Here is a 25,218-nt window from a genome sequence, read left to right on the forward strand (position 1 = left end):
TCCACTGGCTGCGCCGCTCTCCGGGCCCTTTTATCGCCACGGGGTGGAGCGGCTTTTGGAAAAAGGGGAAGCGGGCTGGGTCCGGCGGTTGCGCTTGGCTCCGAAGGCGTTTCCGGCCCGCCGTGCCTGGTACGAGGTCAGGGGCCCCTGGCACGGCGGCGCGACCTTGCGGGGTCGTTGTATTCCCCGGCAGCGCGCCCAACTTGTGCGGGGTTATCCCGGAGTCGGTTCGGCGGGGCTTCCTGTCTTGCAGAAGGCCTAAGGCAGCTATTTCTAGCCCAGCCACATCATTTATTGATCAGGGAAGGCAAGCGAGAGGCGCAGCTTCGCCTGGCGTTAGGGTTGCCAGGTCCAATTCAAGAAATATCTGGGGACTTTGGGGGTGGAGCCAGGAGCAAAGGTGTGACAAGCATAACTGAACTCCAAAGGGAGTCCTGGCCATAATGTTCCCTCTAAGCTGCAGGGACTTGTGAGCAAAAATTCTACTTTGTGAGCTCCTGGCATTACAGTTGTGAGCTACTGCATGAATGAGTGTGCTCTGGGGTCATCCTTCCTGAGCTAAGACAAAAAGGTGTGAGCTGAAGGCTAAAAATCTGTGAGCTAGCTCAGGCTAACTCAGCTTAGAGGGAACGCTGGCCATCACCTTTAAAGGGACCGCACACCTTTTAAATGCCTTCCCTTCATTGGAAATAATGAAGGATAGGGGCACCTTCTTTGGGGGCTCGTAGAATTGAACCCCTTGGTCCGATCTTTTTTAAACTTGGAGGGTATTTGGGGGAGAGGCACCAGATGCTATGCTGAAACTTTGGTGCCTCTACCTCAAATAACAGCGCCTCCAGAGTCCCAGATACCCATTGATCAATTCTCCATTATACTCTCGGGGAATTGGTCTCCATAGGGAATAATGGAGTGCCCAGCAGACATTCCCCCGTGATGACCCTGAAACGGGGGGAGGGCCTCCAAACCTGGGGATTGGCAGCCCTAGGAGAGGCGCCGGCTGGCATGGCGACGCGAAGGGTCGTTGTATTCCCCGGCAGCCCACCGATCTTTTACTGTCTTGCAGAAGTGCACAAGGCAGCTATTTCTAGCCCAGCCACCACATCATTTATTGATTAGGGAAGGCGAGTCAGTGGCGCAGGTTTGCCTGGCACAGAAACCAAGGCACAGGAGAGAATTTTCCAGTAGGGGGTGGGGGGCTGAAGAGTTAGGGTTGCCAGCTCCGGGTGGGGAAATTACTGGAAATTGAGAGTGCAAGGTTTGGGGAAGGACCTCTGAGCCATAGGGAGCAGGTCTAAAGCAGGTGGTGGTGGTCAGTATTTCAGTTAAATGCTAACTGAAATAGTATCATCTTACAGACCTTGAGGAACTGGGCACTTGGTTCCACCAGTGAGGTTCTACAACTGAGAAGGCTCTTTCTCAAGCTGTTTTCAGTCTTACTTCCCTCAGCCTGGGGATCCATAGCAAGTTTTGTGTTCCTGATCTAAGTACCCTCTGGGGAACGTGTGGGGAGAGACGGTCCCTAAGGTAAGCTGGTCAAGCATGGAGTTAGCTGACAGCATCCTCTCCTTTGAGGTGGAGTGCTGTGTTCTGTCAGAGGAACATATTCCAATATTCACTGCATTACATTAAAGGGGCCAGTGGGCTCAAAAATTGCTCTGTTACCTTCCATGAAGACAGATCTGGGTGGGCAGCTCTGAAGCATTAGAACAAAATTGGAGTCCAATGTTGGTCTTAAAGGTGCTACTGGCTCAAAATTTGTTCTGCTGCTTCAGCTCAACATGGCTGCCCACCTAGATCAGATCGCTGAAGAAGTGAGCAGTAAATTCACAAAAGCTGCCACAGGTTTTTGTTAGTCTTTAGGGTGCTATCGGATGGAAATCAGTTATAATTCCAGGAGATCTTCAGGCTGTACTTAGAAGTTAGCAGCCCTACTTTAGAGTGCATCAGATAGGGGTTACATAACAGAGCAACAAGGGCAGGCAGAAGAAGTTGGCAACCAAGACAGCCGCCTTAAATTACTCTGAGTTGGATGTCAGTCCCTCTGAACATAGAGGGGGCTTGCTTGAAATCAAACGTGCATTGCACCCCTCAAGGGCCACTGAAATGAATTACTAAGACAGTTTAGCTAGATTGGAGTCCAGTCACACCCTAGAGACTAGTACAACGTTCAGGGTATAACCTCTGAAGAGTGGTAGCTCACTTCCTCAGATAAATTGAAATAGAAATCTGAGTCCTTATACTGCAGTCAGAAAGTGAGAGGGGTGTTGCGAAGAAGGGAGTCAGGGCGCAGAGGTACAATTTGCTTAGAGCAGGAGAGAATCAATTAGAGAGCAGATAAGTAGCATTTGTAGTGAGATAAGCATCTTTCTGTTCCTGTTCAGCACTTGTGAATGAGCTGAATTTAAACCATCTCCTATTGTAATCTCCCCCTGAAGCTTCACCCTTTGAGGATTGCTGCTCCAGTGGAATTACCTGGAAGATTAAAATGCTCTCCCCCCGGGGTTTGGATTCTGAATGTCAATTTTACATTAAGACTGAGAGGAGTTAGCCGTGTTAGTCTGTTGCTGCAAAATAGTGGAGAGTCCAGTAACACTTTGAACAAATTTAATAGTAGCATAAGCTTTCAAAAAACACAGCTCTCTTCATGAGATGACAAAGAGAATTGTGTTTCTTGAAGGCTTATGCTACTATAAAATTTGTTAAAGGTGCTACTGATCTCTTTACTCTTTACCATATTAAGAATCAAGTCTCTTTGCATAGGATTGCCCTGCTGATCTTGGGAACCCATCTGAATTTAGAAAAAGAAGATATTGGATTTATATCCCGCCCTCCACTCCGAAGAGTCTCAGAGCGGCTCACAATCTCCTTTACCTTCCTCCCCCACAACAGACACCCTGTGAGGTGGGTGGGGCTGAGAGGACTCTCACAGCAGCTGCCCTTTCAAGGACAACCTCTGCCAGAGCTATGGCTGGCCCAAGGCCATTCCAGCAGGTGCAAGTGGAGGAGTGGGGAATCAAACCCGGTTCTCCCAGATAAGAGTCCACTCACTTAACCACTACACCAAACTGTCTGTCTAATTTAATGCTACAAGCACTCACTTAAGAGTTAGTGGGTTTTACCAGGGTTGCCAGGTGTATGCTGGAAAACACCTGGAGACTTTGGGGGTGGATCCGGGAGATGGTGAGGTTTGGGGAGGAGAGGGGCCTCCGCATGGTTCAGTGCATCGAGTCCACCCTTAAAGGCAGCCATATTCTCCAGGGGGACGCTGAGCCTAGGAGTAGAAGGATCATATTTCAATCCAAAGGAAGATGATAGACATCCTGACAGCTAGAATATATTTTTTCCCCCTTTTAGAATATATTTCAGGCCTGGAGACATTGCTCTGAGATTTGTGCAAGCTGAAAACTAAGGCTACCCAAAACTGGATATTATCGATCACCGGTCCAGCTTTGCTTCTTTAAGGTGGTCAAGTTTGAAGTGGCCAGAGAAGAATATTGTTGGCTGAGCCACATTTTTGGACTGGCTTGATATTTGTTAAGAGCAACCTGCTTTTGTACTGATCACTGCACTGTGTTACACTGCTTATTGTATTACTAGTTAGTAGAAGTTTCCTTGTTAAGAGTGGGCTTTGTTAGTCTACATATTGTTCTCAGTTACAGAGGTCGAAAACTTTAAAGTGTTGTTAAGTATTCTAGTCTTTTGGTACCTTGGGGCTTTTCTTGTATTTTATAGCCATGTAATTACCCCAGGTCTCCTTTGCTTGTTGGTATTCTCCAGGGGGGCTGATCTCTGCCAGCTGGAGATCAGTTGTAAAAGCGGGAGATCTCCAGGCCCCACCTGGAGGCTGGCAACCCTAGGTTTTACTTCCATGGAAACAGGCACAGCGTTGTGCAGAAAGAGCCCCCCTCTCATCTGTTCCAGCCCCTCCTCTTATTTGTACCAGGAGGGTCGCCTCCAAGGGTTTGCAACTTCTGACTATAGTGCCATTTCACATTCTCACAAGTTGGGAGAGACAGCCTAACAGGAACGGGAAGTGAAGAGAGCTCCAAGCGGGCAGCCGTGTTGGAACAAAGCAGGAGTCAAGTGCACCTTTAAGACCAACCAATTTTTATTTAGAACGTAAGCTTTCGTGTGCTCTTAAGCACACTTCATCAGGCGAGGAATCCAGCACAGTGAGCCGATGCAAAGAAGGAAGTGAAGATTGGCATAGCATCCGGGCGCTGTTGCCCTGTCAACGGTCAAGGCCGCTCCTTAGGGGAGGGGCGGTGCCTTGCGTTCCACCCTCCCCTTTCTTCTCGCTAACGGCGTCCTTTCCCATCAACCCCTCCGTCGCGGCTTTCGGACCTTCCCAAAATGGCGGCCGCAAAAAAACCCAGCCGTTTCGGCTTCCGTCCTCCCACCCGTCCAATCGCGCTGCAGCGTCCCCCATGTGTGACTCCAAGAAGGCGGGGTTCTGCTTGGTATCCCGAAAGCGGATTGGAGCGCTGGGCGGGGTGGGGAAGAATTGAATAAAAGGGCGCGAGAAAAAGAAAAGGGGGTTTTGTTGTCAGCGAAAGGATGGAGGGAAGGGTAGACGTGGAAGAAGCGGCCGTGGGGTGAGTTAGTCGGGACTACGCCTTGAAGAGCAGGGTGACGGGTTGTTTTCGTTCTTCTCACCACCTACCCCTTGGGAATAGTGTAGGGTTGCCAAGTCCAATTCAAGAAATATCTGGGGGTGGAGCCAGGAGCAAGGGTGTGACCAGCATAATTGAGCTCCAAAGGGAGTTCTGGCCATCACATTTAAAGGGACCGCACACCTTTTAAAATGCCTTCCCTCCATTGGAAATAAGGATAGAGACAGCTCCTTTGGGGACTCATAGACTCAGACCCCCCCCTGGTCCAATCCTTTTGAAACTTGGAGGGTGTTTTGAGGAGAGGCACCGGATGCTATGCTGCAAATTTGATGCCTCTACCTAAAAAAGTGAAACAAAAAAAAAAACAACAACAACCCCCACAGAGCCCCAGATACCAGCAGATGAATTCACCATTATACCCCATAGGGAATAATTGAGTTATGAGCAGACATTTCCCTCCCCTCCCCCCGCTTTCTGATGACCCTGAAGTGGGGGGAGGGCCTCCAAACCGGGGGATCCCCTGCCCCCACCTGGAAATTGGGAACCCTAAAATAGTGATACCTTCCAATACCTAGCATGTGAAAGAGCCATGTGTGACTCCCCAGCCACAGTTTGGCCACCTCTGCCTCAGGAGCTCCTTCCTGTGTACAACTGCCTCATTTGGGGTAGGAGCTCACAGGAGTAGAGCTCCGGAACGTCTACATTTTATTGTGGTCTGTCTGTCTTATTCTTTCCCCTGCCCCCAAATACTTGCTTTTGGGCTCCATTGTTCAAACCCCCTGTGAGAACAAAGTAGGATTCAAGTTCTCCTTTAAGACCAACCAAGTTGCATTCAGAATGTAAGTTTTCGTGTGCATGCATACTTCTTCAGACGAGGGGAAAAGGTACAGTGGGCTGAAATACATGTAGTTGGTGAGTTAAGAGTGTAAACCAGGGGTGGCCAAACTTGCTTAACATAAGAGCCACATAGAATAAGCGTCAGATGTTTGAGAGCCGCAAGACGTGAACGTCAGATATTTGCCATTGAGGAAGGAAGGAAGGCAAATAGATGAGGGAGAGACGCAGGCAAATAGATGGGGAGAGAGGTAGAGGTAGAAAGGAAGCAACTTTAATTTTAAATGCATTCTCCAAGCCTCTGACTGGCTTGCTTAAAAAAAGTACTTTTAAGAAACAAATGCCTCCTCCAAGCTGGCTGACAGAGCAGTGGGGGCTTGGAGACCCACACAATGTATGTGAAAGAGCCACATGTGGCTCCCGAGCCACAGTTTGGCCACCCCTGGTGTAAACTGATAAAAAAATTAGGATTAAATAGGGAAATAGTGTAATAAATTGGAAGACCATTTGGTCTGGATAGCAATAGAAGGTAATAAAATGGTCTTCCAATTTATTACAGTATTTCGCCATTTGATCCCAGCTTTTATCAGTTTATGCTCTTAACCCCCCCCCCCCCAACTACATGTATTTCAGCCCACTGCACCCCATCCCCTCGTCTGAAGAAGTATGCATGCATACGGAAGCTTACATTCTGAATAAAACTTTGTTGGTCTTAAAGGTGCAACTGAACTCCTACTTTGTTCTACTGCTTCACGTCAGCACAACCGCCCACTTGGATATCAACCCCTGTGAGAATGTTGCTGAACTCTTAAGATCTGACAAACTTTCTAATATATTCCCCTGCAAAAAAAGGGAAAATAACCAAAACCCAGACAGATGGAAATCTTCCTCATGCCACCGTGGCCACACAGGAAAAAGTAATTTAAAACTCATGATGGGAGTAAGGGTTTATTACGACAATTATAATTCAAGAAGCTGAGCTGATATAATTCAGTATGCCTTCCAGTGATGTCAGGGGTGTATGATACATGCAAATGAGTTGTAATAATTTCCGGCAACTCTTTTTCTACAAAATGACCCATAGATGTAGATATATAGCTATAGCTGGAGCCCCATGGCACGGAGTGGTAAAGCTGCAGTTCAAGCTCTGCTCATGACCTGAGTTTGATCCTGGTGAAAGCTGGGTTCAGGTAGCCGACTCAAGGTGTTGACTCAGCCTTCCACCCTTCCGAGGTTGGTAAAATGAGGACCCAGCTTGCTGGGGGGAAAGTGTAGATGACTGGGGAATGCAGTGGCAAACCACCCCACAAAAAGTCTGCCATGAAAACGTTGTGAAAGTGACGTCACCCCAGAGTCGGAAACAACTGGTGCTTGCTCAGGGGACTACCTTTTTATAGACATATATAACACACACACAACAAAGCTCGAAATTCACCATTCTGACATTCTGATTGCTTATGCCCTCTTCAGGCTCCTGGCTCGGCTGAAGGACACACTTGCCTCTGAGGGCCACGCCAATGACGGGGCAGAGGCTGAGCTGCCCGCCAAAGCTTTGGCTGAGCATGCAGTGGTGAGTGGCAGTCCCCTTTTGATACCCCCTTGAACAGGGATCCGCAACGTGGCACTCCTGGGCTCCATGGCAACTGCCAATTGTTTTTGGAAAGTGGGTGGGGCCAGGAGGGGTCCTTTCCAGCAGACCTTCTGTTTGTCCATGGAGATAAAAATGGCAATTCAGGGCAGCTGCTGTTGCTACAGTGTTGGTCTGATTCACTCGCTGCTGTTTCCCATGGTCATATCTTCAGAGGGGGTAGCTGATTTAGTCTGTTGCTGCAAAAACAGCAGAGTCCAGCAGCGCCTTTAAGACTGACACTTTGTATTTGAGAAACGCAACTCTCTTTATCAGATGTTCTTTTGCAGCATATATTTTTAAAAATAATCTTTCTTTACACTAGGGCTTCTTCTTTGTGCCTGTTCAGCTCCTCCTCCTGTGGCAGCCATTTTGTGGTTGTGCCTACAAGGGCTTTTTTTTTTAGCAGGAACTCCTTTGCATATTAGGCCACACACCCCTGATGTAGCCAATCCTCCTGGATCAGGGGTGTCAAACATGTGGTTTGGGGGCCAAATCAGGCCTTCGAAGGGCTCCTATCAGGCCCCCGAACAACTGGCTGTCATCTGCTTCCTTCTCCCTCTCCATTGCTTCCTTCTGCATCACAGCTTGCTTTGCAAGGCTTGCTCAATGGCACAGGAGCTACAGAGCAAAACCTCTATTTTCTCCATTGGCTGAGGCTCCTCTCTTGGGGAGGAAGGTGGGGGGAGGCACAGTTTGTTTTTCCAGGCGCTGTCAATTGTACAGCAGAGCTATTGAGCCAAGCCTCTCTTCCTTCTATTGTCCGAGGCTCCCCCCCCCGCCCCGGTCCCCTGGGGAAGAGCCAGAGCTTCCTTTGCCCAGTTCCCTGGATCCCATGGGAGAAATACAAAGAAAGCAACTTTAAGACCAATGATTTATTTATTTATTTGTGTTTATCTGTATCCTTTATGAAGTTTCTATTTCTGCTGCCTAATCTTAGATTGGTGCACACATGGCCTGGCCCAACCCGACATGGCCCGGCCCAACAAGGTCTCATTTATGTCAGATCAGGCCCTCATAACAAAAGAGTTCGACACCCCTGTCCTGGAGCTTACAGTAGGCCCTATACTAAGAGCCTTGTAAGCTCTTGGAGGATTGGCTACATCAGGGAGGTGTGGCCTAATATACAAAGGAGCTCCTGCTACCAAAAAAGCCTATCTACCACCCTGCGTCAGGATTCCAAAGGTGCCCACAGGGCACGTGACTGGCTGCTCATGAACACAGGAAGCCCCGCTCCGCATCTGAAGCTGTGTGGGGTCTTGCACTGCCCTTTGCCCTTTTAAGATTACCCCAGTTTTTGTTCTGCTCAGGATGTGAACTGCTCCGCTCAGTAGAAGGGGGAAAAATGGAGGGAATGTTAGAGAGGCTCCAGTTTGGCCATCAGGCCAAAACCAGCTTTCAGCCTTGCTTGAAAGACAGCAAGTCAGAAGGTGGAGGGGGGGGGACTTCGAGAGCCACACCATAAAGAGCCACCTGTGGCTCTCGAGCCACAGTTTGGCCACGCCTGCCCTAGCGGATTCTGGCTTCAGCTGCGGCCGGCTCAAAGAGGAGGTGGGGAGGGAGAAGCTCTTTATGCCTGCAGTTTGGTGACACTCTTTGCTGTGCGGATCCCAGAACACCAGAAAGACGCACAAACTGCTGCTCAGCCAGCTACAAGTGGTGAAGTTCCTCCTGGATTTCCTGGACTCTGACCTTGGCGTTCGAGATGCCTCTTATGCAGGTGTCCGTGAGTATCACTCCTGCTCAGTTGGGGGTCAATGAAAAAACAGGGACAACCAGAAAACACCAGATATCTCCCTTGTATAATGAACGGAAAGGATCCCTGTGCAAGCACCAGTCGTTTCCGACTCTGGGGTGATGTTGCTTTCGCAACGTTTTCAAGGCAGGCTTTTTACGGGATGGTTTGCCATTGCCTTTCCCAGTCATCTACACTTTCCCCCCAGCAAGCTGGGTCCTCATTTTACGGGCCTCGGAAGGATGGAAGGCTGAGGCAACCTCGAGCCGGCTACCTGACAACCCAGCTTCTGCCGGGGATCGAGCTCAGGTTGTGAGCAGAGCTTAGGACTGCAGTACTGCAGCTTTTAACACTCTGCTTAATATCTCCAACACATAAATAATACACAAAACACTAGTATTACTTATGAGAAAAAAAATCAAAATGTTGTAACACACTGTTGCCAATAAGTACAATATCCAGAATAACATAAACCAAACCACCAAGTTCTATTACAGTTCCAGTCTTCCAAGGAATATGTAAAGACTTGTACAACACTCAAAGGTGATATAAATATTCTCTAAACTGTGCATAAAGTATATTCTCAATGGAATTTCGATTGTTGTATTTCCCGTTTTGATTAGTATCTTTGTCAAGAGATACACATATGAATAACTTAAGTCTTTACTCTAAAACATATGTCAGCTTCAAAAATATATATTTTAATATATCTTATCTCTGGAGGCTTACAGCCCCTATAATATTCACGACTCCGAGATACGTATTTCCTGCTGGGCCAGTAGCTCTCGAGAGTGTGTTACAACATTTTGAATTTTTCTCATAAGTAATACTAGCGTTTTGTGTATTTTTTATGTGTTGGAGATATTAAGTACATTGTTTTCATTGTACAAGGGAGATATCTGGTGTTTTCTGGTTGCTTAGTTGGGGGTTGGCAGACTTGGCAGCTGGATGTATAATCTGACGGGAGGTGGGCATTTCTCCTGTTTCGGACTGCCCCCGCTCGGCACTGACAAACAGAACCAAAGTGGGTTTTGCAAACGGAACCAAAGCGGGTTAGGCAAAGTCAGTTTCTGCAGCTGGTTTGGCTTCTTCCGCCTTTCTGTCAGTCTTGATATCCTGACTTAGATGGCCCAGGCTAACCTGGCCTCATTTATATTGATTGATTATTTATTTATTTTTGCTGATTTCTAGTCTGCCCTTTCCCAGGTCGGGCTCAGGGGGGATTACAACATAATAAAATAATTAAGATCACATTATAATTGATCGATTACTTTAGTCTTCTATACCGCCCTCTCTGCAAGCGGACTCAGGGCGGTTGACGGTCAATTCAAGAAGATTTAAATCTGCAATTTAAAACGATAAAATTGACAATTTAAAATACATTTTACGGTGCTGTTCAACCTCCGTATAGGCGGGATCTTCTCTCTTCTGGCAGGGATCCTATGATGATCGCAGTTCCTCAGCAGTGTAGGGCGGCACTCCTCTCCCGCTTTAGCTGTTAAAGGCCTGCTGAAATAATTCAGGCATTCCACATTTCTGGTGCTGCCACTGAGAAGGCCCTGAGCCCATGTGGAACACAGTCTGACCTCCCTTGGTCTGGGGATAAATAGTAAGTTTGGCATCCCTGAACGCAGCGCTCTCTGGGGAATATGCGGAGAAAGGTGGTCCCATAGATAGGCAGGCCCTCGACCATATAGAGCTTCGTCTGATCTCAGAAGCTAAGCAGGGTTGTCCCTGGTTAGTACTCGGATGGGAGACCACCAAGGAAGTCCAGGGTTGCTGTGCGGAGGCAGGCAACGGCAAAATCACCTCTGTCTGTCTCTGCCCCAATGTGGATGACATAGGCCAGCGGTCCCCAACCTTTTTGGCACCAGGGACCAGTTTTGCGGAAGACAGTTTTTCCACGGACCGGTGGGGTGGGGTGGGGGCGGGGGAGGCAATGGTTTCGGACTGACACCATTGTGCACTTTATTTTGGTGTGGTGGTTAAGTGTACACACTGGGTTTGATCCCCCACTCCTCCACTTGGAGCTGCTGGAATGGCCTTGGGTCAGCCACAGCTCTGGCAGGAGCTGTCCTTGAAAGGGCAGCTGCTGTAAGAGCCCTCTCAGCCCCACCCACCTCACAGGGTTTGATTCCCCACTCCTCCACTTGCACCTGCTGGAATGGCCTTGGGTCAGCCACAGCTCTGGCAGAGGTTGTCCTTGAAAGGGCAGCTGCTGTGAGAGCCCTCTCAGCCCCACCCACCTCACAGGGTGTCTGTTGCGGGGGAGGAAGGTAAAGGAGACTGTGAGCCGCTCTGAGACTCTTCGGAGTGGAGGGCGGGATATAAATCCAATGTTGTATTGTTATTATTATTATTTTGTAATATATAATGAAATAATTATACAACTCATGGCCCGGTTGCTAACAGGCCACGGACCAGGGGTTGGGGATGCCTGGCCTAGGCTGTCCCCATCTCATCAGATCTCAGAAGCTAAGCAGGGTCAGCCCTGGTTAGTATATGGATGGGAGACCACCAAGGAAGAACAGGGTTGCCACGCAGAGGCAGGCATTGGGAAACCACCTCTCTGCCTTGACCTGGATGGCCCAGGCTGGCCCAGTCTTGTCAGATCTCAGAATCTAAGCAAGATCGGCCCTGGTTGTTAAAGGGACGGCAACCTCACTCTTCTCCACTGGGGGTTAGATGAGTTATGCTTGCTAGTCTGTGTGACCCGCCTGGAGCCGCGAGATCCCGGCCCTGCTTCTGGCACTGAGCCTAGAGCTTAGACCAGGGGTGGCCAAACTCGCTGAATTGTAAGAGCCGCAAAGAATAAACGTCAGATATCTGAGAGCCGCAAGATATGAACGTTAGGTGTTTGAGAGCCGCAAGACAGGAAGGAAGGGGGAAAAAAATAAGAGGGGAGGGAGAGGTGGAAAGAAAGCAACGTTAACTTTAAATGCTTTCTCCAAGCCAGCTGATGGGGCAGTGTGGGGCTTTGAGAGCTACACAATATGTTTGAAAGAGCCACACGTGGTTCCCGAGCCACGGTTTGTCCACCCCCGACTCGGACCCTTTTCTCCCTGCTGCAGGGAACAAGATCCAAGAAGCCAAGCAGCAGTGGAAAGCCCTCAAGGCCGAGTACCAGGAGAAGGTCGAGGCCATCAAGGAGGCTGTGCCGCAAACCCTGGCCAGACTCGAGGAGGCGCGCCGCAGGGCCCAGCTCTTGGAGGAGACGCTGGGGCGCTACCGAGCCAAGGTTTGTTCCTCCTGTTTCAGGGCGGCAGCAGTGGGGAGCAGCACCGCGATCTCCAGCGTTCGGGTGTTAAAACAAACAGGCAATGTCCAAGATACCCAGTAAACCCCCTTAAATCAAGGGTCCCCGACCTGGTGTCCGTGGGTGCCATGCTGCCCACCAAGTTTTTAATAAAGCAGGCGGGACTGTTGTCCAACAGGGCTTCTGGTAAGCGGTGCAGATGTAAGGGGGGGAAAAATGAACAATATGGTTCATTTTAAAGAAGAAGTTATTGGATTTATAAAAAAAACTAAAGGTGGTCCCCTGTGCAAGCACCAGTCGTTTCCGACTATGGGGTGACATTGCTTTCACAATGTTTTCACGGCAGACTTTTTTAACGGGTGGTTTGCCATTGCCTTCCCCGGTCATCTACGCTTTCCCCCCAGCAAGCTGGGGACTCATTTGATGACCTTGGAAGGATGTTAGGCTGAGTCAACCTTGAGCCGACTACCTGAACCCAGCTTCTGCCGGGATCGAACTCAGGTTGTGAGCAGAACTTAGGACTGCATTCCTGCAGCATCACCACTCTGTGCCACGGGGCTCTCCCGCCCTATAATCTGAATCTCAGAGTCTCAGAGCAGTCACAGTCTCCTTTACCTTCCTCCCCTCCCCATAACAGACATCCTGTGTGGTGAGTGGGGCTGAGAGAGCTCTGAAAGAAGCTGCCCTTTCAAGGACAACCTCTGCGAGAGCTATGGCTGACCCAAGGCCATTCCAGCGGCTGGAAGTGGAGGAGTGGGGAATCAAACCCGGTTCTCCCAGATAAGAGTCCGCGCACTTAACCATCACACCAAACTGGCTTTCCAAAGGTATCAGTGGAACAGGCTTCCTTGGGAAGGCGGTGGGCCTCTCCTTCCTTGGAGGTTTTCAAACAAAGGCTCGATGGCCATCTGAAAGCAAGGCTGATTCTGTGAATTAGGCAGATCATGAGAAGGAGGGCAGGAAGGGCTGCATCCGTGCTTAGTTGCTGTGGCTCTTTCTAACACGCCCAGGGAGATACTGATTGCCCCTTTTGGGGTTAGGCAGCAATTTTTCTCCAGGCTAGTTTGACCAGGGAGCATTTTTTTTTTGCTATCTTCTGATCATGGAACCAAAGAAAATCAAAGGCACACTAAATAAAAACCATCATATATCATATATATATATATATATAGCTATACTAGATATATACTATAGAGCCCCGTGGCACAGAGTGTTAAAGCTGCAGGAATGCAGTCCTAAGCTCTGTTCACGACTTGAGTTCAATCCCCGGCAGAAGCTGGGTTTTCAGGTAGCCGGCTCGAGGTTGACTCAGCCTTCCATCCTTCTGAGGTCGGTCAAATGAGTCCACAGCTTGCTGGGGGGAAAGTGTAGACGACTGGGGAAGGCGAGGGCAAACCACCCCGTAAAAAGTCTGCCGTGAAAACGTTGTGAAAGCAACGTCACCCCAGAGTCAGAAACGACTGGTGCTTGCACAGGGGACCTTTCCTTTCCTAGCTATACTGCCATATATTAATAATAATAATAAGGTTGGCGGTAAACAACCCCAAACATAAGGAAATAGTGATTAAAAAGTGTGCTTCCAAGCACCTAGAAAAAATGTGCCTAACAGGCACCAAAATTTCAGCAATGTGATAATTATAGAAGCGTGCTCACAGGCACCAAATATTTTACAATGTAATCACGATCAACAAAGTTTCACATGAGTACTCAATACACATACACTGCAAGCCTTAGTAAAGCTATAAAGTAGTCCTATGATTTTCAGGTATTTCTAGGGGAATACATATGTATGTTATGAACTTGTTGTTGGGACTTTAGAGATGCTGAGATTGGGTTCCAGTGAAGTAGCTGGTTAAATTGACATCCAAACTGACGAGAAATTTAAATGCCTAAATATCTGGAATAGGTGTTTTTGCTTATAGCTGCTACTATTGAAGTTTGTTGTCTTACCAGAGACCAAAAAGCCTCGGCCTCCCTGCCCTGTTGTTGGGCAGGGCTCTTCGGATGTTCTTATGAAGGCCTTGGCCTCCCAGCCCTCTTGTTGGCCCTCCAGAGGAACTGATTGACCCTTGTGTGAGACAGAATGCTGAACTAGATGGACCATTGGTCTGATCCAGCAAGGCTCTTCTGATGTTCTTATGAAGACCTTGGCCTCTCTGCCCTGTTGTTGGCCCTCCAGAGGAACTGGTTGGCCACTGTGAGGCAGGATGCTGGACTGGATGATCCACTGGTCTGATCCAGCAGGGCTCTTTTGATGTTCTTCTGAGGGCCTCAGCCTCTCTGCCCTGTTGTTGGCCCTCTAGAGCAGGGGTGGGGAACCTTTTTTTTCTGCCAAGGGCCATATGGATATTTATCACATCATTCGAGGGCCATAAAAATTATCGACTTAAAAAACAGTGCTCCGCGGAGGGAGAATGATTCAGGCCAGCAAAATTAATGCAAATAATTGTTTTTCTATTTGAAGTCATGAGGGGAGAGCCTAAGCTGGCGCGCGCGCGCGCACACCCCCCCCCCCCCCGCCGCCCCAGCCTGCCGCCCTAGGCAAAAGCCTAAGCCCAGGGCTTTTTTGTACAAAAAGCCCAGCAGAAACTCAGTAGCATATTAGACCACATCTCCTAATATAAGCATATTAGGCCACACCATCTGGGATAATCAAGTGCAAACTGAACTGTGACAGTAACTTTTCCAGGCCCTGCAGCAATTCTGGCCAGCCAGCCAGGCCCCAGGGAGGCTGCCGCACAGTACATCTGGGCCCTTTGATCCCTGCCTGGCCCTGGGGAGGCTGCTGCACAGCGCGGCTGGGCCCCACGATCCTCGTTGGCCATCCAGGCCCCAGGGAGGCTGCCCCATGGCTTGGTTCGGTCCAGCCATCCCCGAGAGCCACACCAAGTAACCTTGAGGGCCGTGTACGGCCCTTGGGACAGAAGTTCCCCACCCTTGCTCTAGAGGAACTGGTTTGCCACTGTGTGAGACAGGATGCTGGACTAGGAGGACTATTGGTCTGATCCATCAGGGCTCTTCTGATGTTCTTATGAAGGCCTCAGACTCTCTGCCCTATTGTTGGCGCTCCAGAGGAACTGGCTGGCCACTGTGTGATGCAGGATGCTGGACTAGATGGACCCCTGGTCTGATCCAGCAGGGCTTTTCTGATGTTCTTATGAAGGCCTCAGCCTCTGTTGTTGGCGCTCCAGAGGAACTGGTTGGCCAGTGTGTGAGACAGGATGTTGGACTAGATGGAGTATTGATCTGCATGGCTTGGGTGCTCCACATGGGACAGGGTCGATTTTCACTTCCTCCAAGAAGAAGAAGATATTGGATTTATATCCCACCCTACACTCTGAATCTCAGAGTGGTCACAATCTCCTTTACCTTCCCCCGCACAACACACACCCTGTGAGGTGGGTGGGGCTAGAGAGGACTCTCACAGCAGCTGCCCTTTCAAGGACAACTCCTACGACAGCTATGGCTGACCCAAGGCCATTCCAGCAGGTGCAAGTGGAGGAGTGGGGAATCAAACCCGGTTCTTCCAGATAAGAGTCCGCATACTTCACCACTACACCAAACTGGCTTGGAAGCAGGAAGCTCAGGAATGGGGACAGTTAGTTAGAAGTCAGATGCATTTTGATGGGGTACTTAAAGCTTTAGGTTCCTCCAGGAAAAGAATTCTGTCCCATCAGGACTCAATCACATCTGTCATTCCATTGGGCAAGCGGGTTTGGTAGATTCTCAGTCGCTCATCAGCCTGACCTGGGTTTCTTCGTTCCACCCGTCCTTGTTTCATCTTTGCGTTTCCTTTTACAGAAAAAGGAGATGGAGGAGAAGGTGAAGAATGCTCAAGTGCAGTGCCTCAAGGAACAGGTGAAGAGTGTTCGGGGAGATGAAGCAGATCTCTCTCCCAGTCAGGGCTCTTTTTCTAGCAGGAGCTCCTCTGCATATTAGGCCACACCCCCCTGATGTAGCCAATCCTCCAAGTGCTTAGAGGGCTCTTCTTACAGGGCCCACTGTAAGCTCCAAGAGGATTGGCTACATCAGGGGGCGTGGCCTAATATGCAGAGGAGCTCCTGTTAGAAAAAGAGCCCTGCTCCCAATCCAGTTTTGCGGGGTGGGCGGACAGTGAGCCCCTCGCCCTGATTCAGAGTGTTGTTCCCTCGGCAGGAGCGTTTGCAGAAGCTGCAAGAGCAGATGGAAGGACAGGTGGCGGAAGCGCAGGGCAGACTGCAGAGACACCAGGAGGAGCTGCAGAGCCTGCAGGGGGCCCTGGAGGAACTGAAGCACCAGGCTGGTGATTGGCAGGGAAAGGTGCAGAGGTGAGTGTTTGGGGGCGGGGCTGATATGACTCAAGACCAGTGTTCCCTCCAAGCTGAGTTCATGTGAGCTAGCTCTGGCTCTGATTCCCCACTCACCTTATGCCGCTCTCACGTTCCTCTTCTCAGCGGGGCTTCCTTCCGATTTCACACTATCTGCCCCAGGGCTGCAAGTAACATCGGCGTTTTCTTTCCTTTCTTTCTTTCTTTCCTTTCTTTCTTTCCTTTCTTTCTTTCTTTCTTTCTTTCTTTCTTTCTTTCTTTCTTTCTTTCTTTCTTTCTTTCTTTCTTTCTTTCTTTCTTTCTTTCTTTCTTTCTTTCTTTCTTTCTTTCTTTCTTGTTACATATTGAGAAAAACGAAACCATTTCTCTTCAAAATTTGACTTATACGATGAGTTATCAAATGCAAGAATTTGTGATGCCGACTTATCTGAAACAAGGCTATCCCATACTTTTATGAACCACTTTCTAACTGTTGGAGCAGGCCTTTTCTTCCAGTATTGGGCTAGTCAAATTTTTTCTTCCAGTATTGAGCTATTCCAATTTTTGCAGCAAGTATTAAAAACTGAGAGCCAGTTTGGTGTAGTGGTTAAGTGCACGGATTCATATCTGGGAGAACCGGGTTTGATTCCCCACTCCTCCACTTGCAGCTGCTGGAATGGCCTTGGGTCAGCCATAGCTCTCACAAGAGTTGTCCTTGAAAGGGCAGCTGCTGTAAAAGCACTCTTAACCCCACCTACCTCACAGGGTGTTTGTTGTGGGGGTGGGGAAGGTAGAGGAGATTGTGACCGCTCTGAGATTCAGAGTATAGGGCGGGATATAAATCCAAAATCATCTTCTCTAAAAACCAGTTTCTGTTTGCCGTGCAAAAACGCCGATGCTACTTGCAGCCCCGGGGCAGATAGTGTGTAATTGGAAGATAGCCCTGCTGAGAAGAGGAATGTGAGAGTGGCGTAAGGTGAGTGGGAAATCGGTAATATTTTTAACCTCTGGCTCACACATTTTGGTCTTAGCTCAGCCCGCTCAGGAAGGATGGCCCCAGAGCACACTAATTTTATGCAGGAGCTCACAACTTTAATGCCAGTAGCTCACAAAGTAGAATTTTTGCTCGCAAGACTCAGCAGCTTAGCGGGAACATTGTCAAGACTTGTAGGCCAAAGGAGCAGAGAAGGAACGAGTTCACATTTTGTGTACATGCTTTGACTTTTGGGGAAGCTTAGAACAGCTGTCTTTTTCTTTTTAAAGGAAAGCGGCAAGCCTGCAAGTCTTCTAAGTCCTCGTTTGTTTAAAGCATTTTTATTTGAAGCAGTTCTATGGTGCCTTCCTGCCAAATCACAAGGCAGCAAAATGTAAACATTAAAACGCTGACAGAATTTTAAATACAGTTAAAACGTTATAAAATAATTCATTTAAAAACACCAAAAGGGAGGGCCCAGAACCATTATTGGGGGAATGCTGCCCCCCCCCCCAAAATGGTGTTAGGGCTTTTTTTGTAGCAGGAACTCCTTTGCATATTAGCCCATACACCCCTGATCTAGCCAATCCTCCTGGAGCTTACAGTAGGCCCTGTACTGAGCCGTGCAAGCTCTTGGAGAATTGGCTATATCAGGGGGGAGTGGTCTAATATGCAAAGGAGTTCCTGCTACAAAAAAAAGCCCTGGTCCGTTGATCTTCGGCCGTGTAGGGCTTTAAAGGTTAACACCTTTAAACGTGTTAGGTATAGGTGCGGGATGTGGGTATTCAGCATGCATTGGTATAAACTTAGAGGAGCTGGTGAATGACATTTCCATTTGTCAAGGTGGGGTTTCCCTACTTGCTCATTCCTCTCTGCATCTAACAGGAACAGAGTAAGATCCAGGTGGGCAGCCATCTTGGTCGGAAGCAACAGACAGTGCTTGAGTCCACGTGGCACTTTTTAAGACCGACAGCTTAATTCTGGGTATAAACTTTTGTGTGCATGCACGCTTCTTCACATACATTGAAGCAGAGTTCCTCAAGCTTACATATTTTTATTTATTTATTTAGAATTTATATCCCGCCCTTCCCACAGGTGGTAGATAAAGGGGGGTGGTTTAGTTGCCAGGAAGGGCTAATTGGGGTCTAGATGCAGAAGTAATGGAGCCATAAATGTAGCTGAGATTGGATTGAAGCAATTGGTAAGACTTGTGGATACCAGCAAATTAGCATACAAAGAACAAGAGTAAACAAACAGATGTGACAACTAAGTCTGAGTCCAACTCCAAGATCAACAAAATTTAATACTGAGCAGTCCTTTTTTTGCACAGAAACACAGTTGTAACTAGCTTGGTGTCAAGGGCTGTGGCCTAATATGCAAATGAGTCCCTGCTGGGTTTTTTCTACAAAAACCTGTATGACACGATGTCAGGGGGTGTGGCCTAATATGCAAATAGGTCCCTGCTGGGCTTTCCCTACAAAAACCTGTATGACATAATGATGATGCCAGGGGGTGTGGCCTAATATGCAAATGAGTCCCCCACTGGGCATTTCCTACAAAAAAACCTGTATGACACGATGATGTCAGGATGTATGGCCTAATATGCAAATAAGTTCCTGTGAGGCTTTTTCTACTAAAAAAAGCCCTGATTCTGAGTATAAGTGAGAACTGGAAGACTTAGGATGTGTAGATGCACATTTCTTCAGATACATTGATACCGATTTTCTCAAGCTTACATATAGGTGAAGGGGGGGAATTAGTTGCCAGGAAGGGCTAATCAGAGTCAAGAAGCAAGTCAAGCAATGTGGAATCTACACAGTCCCGCTCATTCCTCTATCAGATCTTCACCTTTAAGTTAATCACTTACCAATCATACAAATGGTTTTTTCAAAAATTTCCCAGCGCTGCACACAGTAGACTAGAAAGCCTTCAGCCATGAATGCTGAGTAATCACAGTCCTTAAAACACAAGTACATGAATGCAGAATAATTCAAAAGAAACACAAACAGGTTGAGAAGCCATGGAAGACAGGAGGTAGTTTTGCTCCCTAGGCAGGGTGTCTGGCTGGGTCTCACCAGGGAGCATCGTGGAGTACTGGGGCGGCCACTGAAAAGACCCTGCCATTCTTGAAGGCCGGCACTGCTTCCCTGTACGAAGGATCCTGAGGAGGCGGTTCCCCAGCTCGCCTGCAAAGGCAAATTCACCTCTTTGTCGACTCTCCGATAACTTTGCCATATGGGATCTAGAACGTGTGCACCCTCAGAATTCTCTTCCTCCTGGTCCATCTCCTCCCTCCTACCCCCCCCCCCCATTCCTCCCAGGATCTCTGATTTCCAGGGCTTCATGGAGACGCTGCAGGGTGTGAAACTGACTCACGCTTCCGAGAGTGACCTGGAGCTTGAGCTGACCCCTCATGCCCAGCCTGGTACTGCTGAACCCCATCTCCTAAAGCTACGCCTCCACTGGCGGGAGGACGGCAACATTGCCCTGGAGGTGAGTGGAGGGAGCGTGAATGTGTGTTGGGGAAGCGGGGAGAATGGGCTGGCTTAGCCCACGTAGGCCTGTACTTTGCCTGGTTTGACCGTCCCCTCTCTCTGTCTCTCTGCCTGTCTGTCTCTCTACTTGTCTGTCTCTGTGTCTGTCTCGCTCTCTGTCTGTCTGTCTGTCTCTGTCTCTTGGTCTGTCTGTCTGTCTCTTTCCCCTGCCCATGTGCAGAGCGACTGTCCCTTTTTCCTTCTCTCCGACACGCTCCGCGTGGGCAGCAGCGGCACCATCAAGGACATCCTTCTGGAAGTGCAGAGCAGCTATCTGCAGCAAGCGCGGCTCCTGGCTGAGATCGAATCCCTCCAAAGCTGGTGAGTTTTCAGGCCGTGCTGCCCCTTGCAGTTCTGCCTCAGGCCTCTGGAGGGCAGAGTTCCCCAATTTAACATGGGAGAGGGGCAGCAGATACTTTGTACACAAACCCTTGTCCTGTTTTCCAGCAACAGGATTAGGAGGGGCTGTAGCTCAGTGGTAGAGCTTCTGCTTGGCAGGCAGAAGGTCCCAGGTTCAATCCCCGGCATCTCCAGCTAAAAAGGATCCATGCAAATAGGCGTGAAAAACCTCAGCTTGAGACCTGGAGAGCTGCTTTCAGTTTGAGTACACAATACTGACTTTGATGGACTGAGGGTCTGAGTCAGTAGAAGGCAGCTTCACATTGTTCACTATGTCTCAGGTTCAATCCCTGGCATATTCAGTTAAAAAGCACGTTGCAGGAGGTGATGTGAAAGACCTCGGCCTGAGACCCTGGAGAGCTGTTGCCAGTCTGAGTAGAAAATACTGACTTTGGTGGACCAAGGGTCTGATTCAATATAAGGAAGCTTCAAGAGCATTCATGTACGAAGGACTGCTTTAGGGGAGGGTCACTGGCTCAGGAGAAGAGCCTCTGCGTGGTATTCAGAAGGTCCCAGGTTCAATCCCCAGCATCTCCAGGTAAGAGACCAGATGAAAAAAATTGGTGTGTCTGAGACTCTGGAGAACTGCTGTCAGTCTGAGTAGAAAACACTGACTTTGATGGACCAGTGGTCTGATTCAGTAGACGGTAGCTTTGTTTATGATTAGGAAAAGAACTGTTGCTTGTCAAGGGAATATCATATTGGAGAGGTTGGATTAATGAGCCACTCAGCACTGGAGGTTGACGATCGTCTGCCTCTGCGTAGCAACTCGTGTCTCCCTCGGGAGTCTCCCATCCAGGTACAGATCAGGGCTGACCCTGCTTAGTGTCCACGATCTGACGAGATCAGGCTAGCCTGGTCCGTCTAGGTCAGGGCAAGAGACAATCAGAGGTGGTTTGCCATTGCGTGCCTCTGCATAGCAACCCTGGGCTTCCTTGGTGGGTCTCCCGTCCAACAATAGCTGACCCTACTTAGCTGGGCTAGTCTGGGCAATCCAAGTCAGAGCGGTTGCAACATAACTGTCTCCAAAAGAAACAATCATGGGATATATGTATCCAGGGGTCGTTTTGTAGAACAGTACCTGGGCCTAGCGAGGCCTGCAGGCTCCAGGGAAGCCTGCTTAGGAGTACTGGGAAGAGCCTACATCTCCCAGGATCCCCTCTGTCCCTCTGATTGGGTAGCGAGGGTTTTGGAGGGAAATAGGCCCAGAGAGGGGTGGGGCCTGGGAAGAGAATATATAAAGGCCAAGCCCCAGAAGTGGGTGTTCTTTTCCTAGGAGGCAGAGCTGAGGAAGAGCTGCTGCCAGGGAGAGATCCTCGCCCTGTGAGGTAGGGTGAGTAGGCCCAGGTCTGACTGAGACAGATACGGACAGTAAGTTCAGACGCGTTAGGGCATTTGGTTACTTTTCCCTTCACCCCTTTTACTGTTTTATGCACCTTGTTTGTTATATTGCATTGACCTTTTAATAAACCTTTTTTCCCCTGTTGTTAACTCTGCCTGGTCCTCACGCCCATTAGTTGGCCTAAGCTAAGGGAAGCTTGGGAGGGAACTCTGGGCCTTCTCAAGGGAGACCCTTAACCCAGAGTGGTGGCAGCAATTGGTAAGAACCCCCCTGAGTCTTGACATAGGTCGTGGAGCTCATTAGCATAACTCATTAGCATATGCTGCCCTCCCACCAGCCAAGAGCAACCCAACACGAGAAAGGAGACCCCCAGGTGAGCAAGGCCTGCTTGGGCTGGCTAGAAATCCAGCTAGCCCAAGCAGGCCTCACTCACCTGGGGCTCTCCTTGGCCACCCCCCCCCCCCCCGCCCCAGTCAAAAGGCCGGCAAGCCACCCAAAATCACATACGAAGTGGAGAAAGGGTGGCATGGGCTTCTCAAGGGGTTGATGAGGTGTGTGGCAAAGCTGGTGGCTGGCTGGCTGCCCGCTCTCCTAATCCAGGGGTTGTTATGCAGCTGCACCTCCTATTCAATGGACAAGGTAGGTGGGGAGGAGGAGGGGGAACCCTCAGAAAGGTTCAGGAGCTGCGCTTCTGTGAGCTCCTGCTGAATTCAAGGCCTGTATGTATCTGATACAATGCATCTGCTGCTGTTTCTACCTTGTTCAGATTGCACCTGGGTGCTCTACAGGAAACAAACTATGCAGAATGTTTAGAGCAGGGACTGCCAACTGGTGGCGCCAGAGCTGAGTACCGCCACATGTGACTCCTGGCTTTTGGGGCTGTCAGGGCCGCAAGTTCTCGGCATCCAGAGCAGACCGATGCCTCCAGTTGACGTGCCGGTTCGGCAGTCTGCTCGAGAAAGCCCCCTTCCTTCCTGTTTCTCTATGCCAGGGTGGCCAAGGGGAGTTCTCCAGATGTTTCCCCCCCCTACAATTCCCATCAGCCCCAGCCATTGGCCATGCTGGCTGGGGCTGATGGGAGTTGTAAGCAAAAAAACATCTGGAGAGCTCCCCTTGGCCACCCCTGCTCTATGCCTGTCATTGCGGACTTGTTGACTGTTTCTCCCTCTCTCCCCCCACCCCCAGTTTTGCCATTGATTGGCAGCCAGAGAAGAGGCTGCTGCATTACCTGAAGCCATCTTTCACTTGCACCCTCCATGTGGAGCCGGGCTATCCGACCAGCGGGGGGATCTGCCTTCTCTCTGTCAAGAGTCAACATGGCGCAGTCGATGCAACTGTGTATAGGGTTAGTACTGAGTCAACAGGGGTGGTGTCGGTGCACCCTGAAACGGGGTATCGGCCAGGATCTCCTGCCACTGACCTCCACCCGTACACCTCCTCTGCCCTCTGCTTGCATTCCTTTCCCTCATCCACATACTTACAAATGCTCTCCCTCCTCTGCTTCCAGCTAGGTGGGCTGCCCAGCTCTGCCAAGGAAGAGGGGAGAGTGCATGGGCTGTGAAGGTCGCAGCAGCAGCAGCCCCGGCCAATGTTCCCTTTAAGCCAGAGGTGTCAAACATGCAACCTGGGGGCCGAATTAGGCACCTGTCAGGCCCCCGAGCCACTGGTCTGCTTCTTTCTCCCTCTCTCTTGCTTCCTTCTGTATAACAGCTTGCTTTGTCAAGCTTGCTCAATCACACAGGAGCTATAGAGGAAAACCTCTTATTTCTTCATTGGCTGAAGCTCCTCCTTTGGGGAGAAAGCGGGGAAGCAGAGCTTGCTTTGCCAGGCTCTCTCAATCACAGCGCAGCTAATGAGCCCAGCCTCTCTTCCTTCTATTGGTTGAGACTCCTCTCCCTCCTGGTCCCCTGAGGAAGGAAGGAAAGAGAAGAAGAACTGCAGATGTATACCTTGCCCTTCTCTCTAAATCAGAGACTCAGAGCGGCTTACAATCTCCTGTATCTTCTCCTCCCACAACAGACACCCTGTGAGATGGGTGGGGCTGAGAGGGCTCTTACAGCAGCTGCCCTTTCAAGGACAACTCCTACAAGAGTTATGGCTAACCCAAGGCCATTCCAGCAGCTGCAAGTGGAGGAGTGGGGAATCAAACTCGGTTCTCCCAGATAAGAGTCCGCACACTTCACCACTACACCAAACTGCCTTGCCCTGTTCCCTGGATTGCAGATGAGAGATATGAAGAAAGCACCTTTAAGACCAATGGCTGCTAAATTTTTAAGCATGTTTTAATTTTTTTTTCCTAAAAAAATCTTTGTTGGTCTGTGCCCTTTATAAAGTTTATATCTCTGCTACCTAATCTTAAATAGGTACACACACGGCCTGGCCCACCAAGGCCTGGCCTGACAAGGTCTCTTTTCTGTCTGATCCAGCCCTCAGAACAAATGGATTTGACACCCCTGTTCTAAAGCAAATGGGGAGTAGTTTAAAAAAGGTAAAAGTTGTCCCCTGTGCAAGCACCAGTCGTTTCTGACTGGGGTGACGTTGCTTTCACGACGTTTTCACGGCAAACTTTTTACGGGGTGGTTTGCCATTGCCTCCCCCAGTCTTTTGCACTTTCCCCCCCAGCAAGCTGGGGACTCCTTTTACTGACCTCGGAAGGATGGAAGGTTGAGTCAACCTCGAGCTGGCTACCTGAAAACCCAGCTTCCGCCAGGGATCGAATTCAGATCGTGAGCAGAGCTTAGGACTGCAGTACTGCAGGTTTAACACTCTGCGCCACATGGGGCTCTTTTGTGTTTAAATTCCGAACGCATCTATTCAGCTGCTGAGAGCTCCTGCAGTTTTTCTAGCTCACGCCTCTGCCCTCTGGTTTTCTTTCTTCCAGCCCTCTCAGGAGACGCCCTCCCTGCAGGACTGGCTGAAATACCTCAATGCTGTGGACTTCAGTGCTCCTTTCCTCACTGGGACAGCTGTCTGACCGCCCTCAGCAGCATATTAAGGATGTGGGGTTATGATCTCTGGGGAGGCTTCATCCCCCTGTGCACTGCTTCTGGGTTGGTTTGTGTGTGGAAGTTCCAGGGTTCTGTTCAATAAAATGAGGTTGAGGAATTACTGGTTCTGGCTTCTGTGTTTTATGTAGTTGCTCAGAAGGCTTTATCTAAGTGCTCCTGTCTCCTTCCGAGAGATCAGATGTGCTCTACGGCCACGCAGGTCATGAATTTCAAAAGAACATAAGAGAAGCCATGTTGGATCAGGCCAATGGCCCATCCAGTCCAACACTCTGTGTCACACAGGGGCCAGAAAAAAACCCCAGGTGCCATCAGGAGGTCCATCAGTGGGGCCAGGACACTAGCAGCCCTCCCACTGTTGCCCCCTCCCCAAGCACCAAGAATACAGAGCATCCCTGCCTCAGACAGAGAGTTCCAACAATATGCTGTGGCTAATAGCCACCAATGGATCTCTGCTCCATATTTTTATCCAGTCCCCTCTTGAAGCTGTCTAGTAGCTGCCACCACTTCATGTGGCAGTGCATTCCATGTGTTAATCAACCTTTGGGTGAAGAAGTACTTCCTTTTATCCATTCCTAACCTGACTGCTCAGCAGTTTCATTAAGTGCCCACGA

General features: G+C 49.5%; 1 protein-coding gene across 1 annotated transcript; it reads left to right on the forward strand.

Annotated features, from left to right (window-relative positions):
- The first annotated feature begins 4,490 nt into the window (after nt 1-4,490).
- On the forward strand, nt 4,491-24,707 carry ZWINT (ZW10 interacting kinetochore protein). The gene is made up of 10 exons (XM_060252348.1): nt 4,491-4,595; nt 6,918-7,017; nt 8,689-8,800; nt 11,881-12,047; nt 15,867-15,923; nt 16,221-16,372; nt 19,646-19,817; nt 20,040-20,179; nt 22,785-22,944; nt 24,481-24,707. The coding sequence occupies exons 1-10, from the start codon at nt 4,558-4,560 to the stop codon at nt 24,571-24,573; spliced, it is 1,191 nt and encodes a 396-aa protein (XP_060108331.1). The 5' UTR covers nt 4,491-4,557; the 3' UTR covers nt 24,574-24,707.
- Nucleotides 24,708-25,218: the final 511 nt, after the last annotated feature.

Source organism: Heteronotia binoei, chromosome 13 (genome assembly GCF_032191835.1).
Source record: "Heteronotia binoei isolate CCM8104 ecotype False Entrance Well chromosome 13, APGP_CSIRO_Hbin_v1, whole genome shotgun sequence".
NCBI lineage: Eukaryota > Metazoa > Chordata > Lepidosauria > Squamata > Gekkonidae > Heteronotia > Heteronotia binoei.

Bases quoted from the DNA above. Each gene is read 5' to 3' on its own strand.
- ZWINT (XM_060252348.1), top strand. From the start codon at position 4,558: ATGGAGGGAAGGGTAGACGTGGAAGAAGCGGCCGTGGG. The intron at 15,924-16,220 runs GTGAAGAGTGTT...TTCCCTCGGCAG, and splicing joins TGCAGTGCCTCAAGGAACAG to GAGCGTTTGCAGAAGCTGCA. The intron at 16,373-19,645 runs GTGAGTGTTTGG...CATTCCTCCCAG, and splicing joins TGGCAGGGAAAGGTGCAGAG to GATCTCTGATTTCCAGGGCT.